Genomic DNA, 8,127 nt, shown 5'->3' with positions numbered 1-8,127 from the left:
AAATTGTTTAATAAAGTGGCATGTGTTACTTACAAAATAAACATATACAAATATTTTAATCAAGTTATTAAAACACCCGGCCTACATGGCCTATGGGGCTATAAGTCACTGTCCAATTTAATGTAGTATCTTTATACAGTCAGAATTAATTTCAAATACATGGACGATGTACATAAAACACCTTCATAGTATATTGTGTATTTAAAGACAACTTATGAAGGACAACACCTTTATTTTTATTGTTTTATCAAGTAACGTACGATTTACCTGCACAAATTGTAGATTTTATGTACATGACTTTAAACATTACATTTTAATCATCGTTTAAAACAGCTAAATTCAGTACATAATTGGATGGATGATTTCAACTATACATCATATACAAGTGACTATGTCATATTACTTGTGAAAACCACATAGACATTCTGTTTTATTCAGCACCGTCTTAAAGTTGTTTTAAACATGCAATTTCAAGGAATATAAAATGTACTATCTGCATGTAAGTAAGTAGGTTTTTGCAAAATCAGACCACTCAATTAGGCTAAGAATGTCTCAATTGTACGGTTTTTAGTTTATTTTCGAGTAAATTGTAAATGATCTTTTGCATATTTTTCTATTTTATATGCCCCAACTTATCTGTGTAAAAATTTGAATTTATAATAGTTTAAGGCTTTTAGATTTCAGTGGAGTACCTTTAACTTAATGTTTATATGAAAGCATTTAGATATTTACAATATCGCAGTTTTACTATAACATTTTTAATTTCCTAGTTGCCAATTCTATTCAGAATTTCCTAATAACTCAAGAGCATAATTATTATATATGTAATTGCATGATTAAATATCAAAGTAGATTAGAATATAAAGTGCAGAAACATAAATAAATACGAAAAGACAGTCTTGGTAACTTTTCGTTCTGTTTTCAGCATTATTGCAGGTATACACATGCCATGGTGACCCAAAGTATACATGGCCTCTAGACACTGTGAACCCTCTACTCGAGAAGAGGGCGAATGTTACCGAGGGACAAACAGGCTGTTCTCATCAACAAGGATTATTGTATGATACACTTAATTACAATGGCATTTACATGTCGGGAAGTTCTTACTCTTACATTGACGTAACAATAGGGAATGCGCATAGCATAGATGATTTTGCAATAACTATATACGTTAAGAGGCAAAGTCTCTCCGGTGTCGGAACTATATTTCATTACAGAGTGGATTCAGCCGCCGTTGACACCAACATTATACAAATCAAAGATGTGATTCTAAGTAACAATGAGACGCATTTGATTGCGGAAACGTTTGGGCCAAATGATGAACAATATGGCTTCACAGCGGTGGCATTAGACGCTGTAATACTGGTTCAAAATTGGACAGGAATATGTGTAAGTCATGATGGGAAGAAGAAGACACGGATCATTACCAATATGGGTATTGACTTTCTAACAGAAACCGCAATGGATGCCGAAATAGAACAACCAGCTATGCTGAGATTCGGCTCCTCTTTCTACCCTGAACGACCACCTTTCTTCGGGAATATTATTTGCGCTAACATGTATGGCTCAAAAGATTGCCATTTAGATGATTCGTTAGATGAGTGCACAGGGGGAGCCTGGCAACTGCCCCTAGGTATAAATTTATCATGTAGTTCAAATGTGTCAAAAGTTTTTATATTTCAGTACCCATTTTTGCATACATTTATAGCTTGAACATGGCTTGCTTTCAAATATTTTATCTTGGCAACAAGAAAAAAATTCTATATTTATGTATATGACATGTATTGATATGTGACGGCTGTTTATGAAAATATCATGACACAAAAAGACGTTATTTTCTTAATGTAGGTTTGGTCGTATATCATTATTCACGTACATTACTTGTGCTTAAATAACTTTTGCGTGTAATCGTTCACGAAAGTACAATCAGAACAATTTCTGCAAAGAGAAATCTTTATTATAATGGCAGCTTACTGTTCCTTGTATACTTGTACAAAAGCCTCATATTGATTTTCTTTTCAGTCTGTTCTGTTTTAATGTTAAATGTTAACTATTTTAGAAATAGCTTTACTTGTCGCCACTATTTCACATACAGTCAACCAGCTTTGTCATACGTTGTAGCATTTATTTAATTTTGGGTTTTCTTGAAATATTGTCTTTATTTGGAGCTAAAAATGGGCATACATCATTACACTAAATAACGAAAACAAGAAAGAAAATATAATCTTTGAAAACTTTATAAATTGAACATATATGAAGGCATAAATTCTTATGAAAATATAGGAGATTAATCACGAATTATCCAATGGAAAGAAGTTCACAATTATCAAAGTAAAGGCTTTACACTTTATTAGGGAAAATTATTATATTTATTTAAGAGTAAAAAAATCAGACACAGTGTTTTAATTTCCGAGACACAAACAATATTTGTATATTTGTCCCAGAATGTTATCAATATGCTTAGGAAAATGATATCATCAGCATTTAAACATCTTAAGATAACATTCTCGTGTGTTTAAGTAATGAATCTTAAATGATATAAAATTATTTAAACTTCTTTTCATTCAACAGTTCCAGTGACAGAAACCTGTGCCGAACTTAAAGGCTACTTTAAGATAAAGCAACAGAATGCTGTGATAGATAATTCTGTATCACCATTAAATACGACAACCACCTCGTCCAGAATGAAATGTGCAGATTTATGTGTGCGGAACGAGTTATGTTGGACATACACATTGAATAAAGTAACAGTAGAATGTAAAATATATGATTCTGACTACTCAGTGCACCTTCAACCTGCTACCGGAAGTAACTATTACATCCGACGCGACATCTGCTGCTGAAAACGAAAAAGGTCTTAGATAAAACCTGGGCCAGAAAGAGATATAAATAAGTTAGTCGTTTGCGAGTAAATTCGTTCATCATATAATGTAGTGTACTTAGAATAAATAAAAATGAAAACGATACAGTTCTTTATCTTTTTGTTTAGCTTTGATGAGATATTATATCTAGAAATCACGCCATAAAGTTTCTTACTTTGCATGTACATGTATATTTGGTTCTGTACCCTTGCCAAAAGTAAATTATAGATGATTTATAACAACACCGTATATATAGTAAAAAAAAACTTCGCTGCGACAATAGACTTGACTATTTTTACTTGCACGAAATTGGTACAGATAATATGCGATGGTTATTTTTCAAATATCTTTTTCAAACAAATTTTAGATAAAATCACAGCTTAATTTTAACGCTAACTTACGTGAGATATAAATTTATAACCGGAATATTAATTTGAATAAATAATGAAGAACTAATGGCATAAATTAAGATAAAGAATCATCGGAGACATTCTTGTATATGAACGTTCTTTTCACGAAATTATGACAGTTTTAAACACTAATTTTATGTATAGTGCTTATATTCCTTATACACAATATATGCGATTCAAAATTTCCTGAAATATATATTTAAACGAAAATCCGAGTCTTTATGTTTTTAAAGTTTATTCTTTCAATCCCTGTAAATGAGATTTAAGTTTGCTTTGATTTACAATTGCAACACTGTCCGGCAATTAGAATTAAATTGCCTGAACAAGCTGTATACTATCAAAATAAGTGTTAACGTGATTTGTTAATGGTGTGGCTAAATGTTTAGTAAAATCGAATAAGCGAGATATTCAACGAACTATTTTGAGTTATATTTATATTTATAACTACAAAAGAATCCCAGGAAATACTTTGTTCTATTCTCGTCTTTTACAAGACTTGCCACCGATTTTTTATCGTCATTCAGATTCCAAAAGAGATATCAACTTGGATGATGGACAGACTTTAGTGTGTCAATTTGAGATAGAATGTTTAAATCGATGTAAAAACATGCGTAAACTTACTTGGACGTTTCATGAAACATCGACATTGAAAAAATGATTATTTTTTTAAATTCACTTACAAGGTAAATCAAGCGATAACAGGGCTATCAATTCATCAGCAGGACATTGTTAAGTTAATTTTGAAAATCTTTATTTGGTTGCCAGAATATATACATGTACATGTAATTACATGGCATTGTATCTCAACCGATTTCGTGTTTAATGTATATACTACCACGTCGTAGTGAATAACTTGAAGTGTTGTACCGTTTTATCGAGTGCGGTGTGATTACTGACACTAATCAAGTCACGTTTTAAGAAAAAAAGGTGCATTTTTAGATCGTTCAATCTATTCATATTCATATTTATATTGAAACGTAGATAGAAAGTATCCGTTTATATCATGTAGACAGACTTATATAAGATATTACAAATTATGTTTCCACAATTCTCACTATTTCTTAGAACTTGCATATTGCCTTTTCACATGCTTATTTTGCACATGTAGCGAAGCCTTACCGTAAACAATCGGCATTGCTTTAATACAAATGGAATGTTTGAAGTTTTTTAGCAAATAAGTAATTAATGTAGTTAATAATGATTGAATGTAAATATAAATAAGTATATCATCCTCTCTTTGAAGCTAAACATATAGATTAAAATATAGTGTTTTTGTCGGCTGAAGGCCATCTTATATCAGTTTGACTTCCTGTAAAATTTACAGATAAGAACAGAATACTAGAATAATTTTCATTGGTAATTTTAAAATTTCAAACTGAAATCTCATTGGACATTCTAGAATAACATGTAATTGATCGTTTTTGCCATTATGAAAGCAAATGTAAAGGATAAAATAAAAATGATTGATTAGTCCTTTAACCCTTTAGTTAAAGCGCTGGTCAACCAGTTAAGGCTGGTTAACAAAGCTTTTGTGTTATACTTTTCTTTTTTTTATCATAGCTATTTGCATTAAATAAAAAATAATGCATTAGTAACTAGTTTGCTGATTTTAAACTGTTCATTATAATTCATTCCCATTTGCCACATTTCGTATGTGATTCTGCATATGATTACAAAAAATGTAAAGTCAAATGTATAAAAAGTATTAGTGACACCTAAATAGATACAGTTAAATAGAAGTAGTCCTATTTTTAAGAGACATCAATTTCAGTATGCTTATAATTCAGTTTCTGTGTGTTTTAAAGATACTTCTTGTTTTACCTGCGTTGACCTATTTACATGCCGACGTGATCTACATTTTACTTCATTATACCGGATTATAACTGATGGCTTTTACTGTAATCCGCCAAATTAGCGATGTTCATTCAACGCCGTTCAGAGCGAGTTAACATTTTTTCTTTACTGTAGGATACAAAATATATATTGATACAATGTAAGTGACCCACAATAAATGACACCTTCAATAAATTTAAAACAATATATATTTTGTGACATCGTAGATGTATTTCAAAGACACAATCCTGCTTAATTAAAGGTAATCTTAAACAGAGTTCTTTATTGACAAATGATCTGTTGTTTTTTTATAGTGAAGTGAAGAGCGGTATTCATTTACAGGGCGGTCTTTATATCGGAGGTGGTCTTTTACACGTGTTTGACTGTAGTTTTTGGGATTGTGTTGCAATTGTTTATAAACAAGCGATTGGTAATGCTTAACATTCCAAGACTTTAGGGACAAAAACGGTGTCGTAAAAATGAATATTTACTTTGTTATTATGTCGCTATCAAAATGAACTAATCAAACCAATTAAACCTGGATGAAATTGAAAAAAACATTGATATTTTGAGGTAGGTTTGCATGGAAATTGTAGTTAATTAGCTGCCCTTGCGTTAAATCTATATACCTTGATAAATTTTTTCATATTTAGCTTCACAAAATTGTTTAGTTTGGAAAAATCGATGAAGTTATGATAAAGAAATTAGTTGAAACACTACCTTGGGTGAACTCTACGTAAACATTTTACTTTCGTTTTCGGAGTTTTGAGAGGCTATATCAGGTGGACGCTGTACAACAGTGGTAATACGCTGTATTTTCACTGTCGTACATGAATTTTGCTTTGCAAGCAGTACATGAAAGTTTGGCCAGGATAGGTCTTGAAAGATTTTTAACGAAGAAGAAGGAAAAAACGAAGAAGGAGAGGAAGAAAAAAGAAGAATTAGAAGTAGAGGAGGAAGAAGCAAAGGAATTAAATTCTATTTAACTTATAACTTTATACATAAAACTACTAGTTGTAAATAGCAATTGTTTTACACAGTTGGTATTAAAAAGAACAAAATATTTAATCGTTCAGTATATATGTATATATTCCGGAGAATAAGCTTTACTTATTATGAAATTAGATATTGACTAGAAGTTGCGGTAACTTTTTTCACTAATAAAATACATTTGCAACTTACAGTATAATGAGCATTATTATATCCTAGTATATATAAATTAGCTAAGATTGTTTTGAACCGATCTGTTGTTTGACTTGAACGCCGCCTTTCCTTGTCGATCTTATTATTATATTTTGAGCATATTCATTATTTAGTTCAAACAAGACCAAACTAGATCACTCTCTAATTAAAATGACGTTTAATTAATTGGATTCTTAAATATTGGTAAGCATTACATCTAAGAATAAAATGATATTCATCTCGAACCTCATAGCACTGACATAATTGGCATAATCTTTTAAAGGATTATATTATTGAAATTGCCGATATTATGATGGAAAACAGAAAAAGAAAAGTGTCGGAGGTATAGTTATACTAATTATACGCAATGACCTAACCGTGTGAAAAAAAGTCGCAATGACGGCAATTACTGCGACATATAAAAAAAAAGATTTTACTTTTGTTGAATTTTCGAGGAGTTCTCGCGTAATTAAGTGCAGCATGAGATAATTAGAGGAAAATGTCCGCTTATGTGGGTGTTAACTTGCATTTTATTCTTCTAAAATGTAAAACAAGTAATTCAAAAATTGTGAAATACGCTAGATCCGATATAAAAAAGTAAAAGAAAGCAATAAGTAAGCTAAAATTCTTTTGAAATGGAAATGTAATTCTCGCGGGTTTGTACTGTTGTATTTTTATTGCTTATAGTTGGAAAATAGAAAAAAAAAGTTCGTTAAGAAATGGAACCATGATGCCGTTATTGTCTGTTAAACAGATTCTTTGTTTTATGTGAGACCCGTCAGTGTTTCACTTGTTAAAAATAAAAAGATGTGATTATTACCTTAAAATAGATGACATAAACAACATATACAAAATTCCATTATTACTCACGCAACATGATTTTGAAATGTATTAATAGGGGTACTATATTCATATCACGTCCAACTGATGATGGTAGAATTGAATGTTCACACAAGACAAGTCAATGTGAACTGAGGCTTCATTAAGTGTATCTTGTCAAGGTTGAAAATTCGGTTATATGACACTCAGTATAATGTGTGAGTTATTATTTAAGTTGTACCAAGATAGTCATCCGAAATCGTCCGATACAGTTAACAAGATTTGACAAATTCTACCTTTATAATATTTATAACTGTAGAAATATGTCTTGAAATGGATATAATTAAAATTCTTAAATTCTGTCACATGTAAACCATAAACGACCTTGCTAGTATGTATGATGTTTCAGCTTTTAATTACAGACTGGTGTTATTCGTTTCATTTAGTCTAATATAATGATATAACATAATAAGAACTGAATTGCCCTCGTCCCTAACAAATGACAGATGCCTCGAATTTTAATGTTACATGCGCAGTGTGTCATTAGAATTTGAACTACTCTGAATATCCGCACGTTTATAAAAGTGGCGTCTTTTTTTCTACATATTTTCGGCATTGATCTCATGAACGGTAAACAAAGGAAACTGTAAGGTTTGAAAAATATTGTTATAACTATGACCCGGTGATCTTAATAACCCAAACGATTGATAACCCGAGAACTCTTTGTTGGAAGAATACCGTATTGTCCAACAATATTGACCTGGCACTTCATTAATTTTCGGAAATGTCATATGAATAAACATTGACCATTACCTTTCGAATATATCGATATATTTGCTAACTTCACTCGTCATTGTGGCGTGGTGTATTGGTATAGATATTGGTATAGATGCCGGACTACCGATCTGAAGGTCTCTGGTTCGATACCTAACATTATGATTTTTTTTAAATTTAATTGCAAGAATTAATTTGAAATCGTTTTACTACAACTGGTTTAAGAATACCTTTTGAGTGGTGTCTTT

The 8,127-nt window shown here is 31.0% G+C and overlaps 1 protein-coding gene across 1 annotated transcript; it reads left to right on the top strand.

Moving 5' to 3' along the window:
• The first annotated feature begins 484 nt into the window (after window positions 1–484).
• Window positions 485–6,090, top strand: LOC132756148 (uncharacterized). Its single transcript, XM_060747143.1, has 4 exons — window positions 485–503; window positions 926–1,633; window positions 2,572–2,808; window positions 5,957–6,090. Exons 1-4 carry the CDS (start codon window positions 485–487, stop codon window positions 6,088–6,090), a joined length of 1,098 nt encoding a protein of 365 aa, XP_060603126.1.
• Window positions 6,091–8,127: the final 2,037 nt, after the last annotated feature.

The sequence above is a fragment of the Ruditapes philippinarum genome, unplaced genomic scaffold (assembly GCF_026571515.1).
Source record: "Ruditapes philippinarum isolate M1 unplaced genomic scaffold, ASM2657151v2 ctg452_1_1_1_1, whole genome shotgun sequence".
Taxonomy (NCBI): Eukaryota; Metazoa; Mollusca; class Bivalvia; order Venerida; family Veneridae; genus Ruditapes; species Ruditapes philippinarum.
This window is presented reverse-complemented; position numbering and strand designations above follow the sequence as displayed.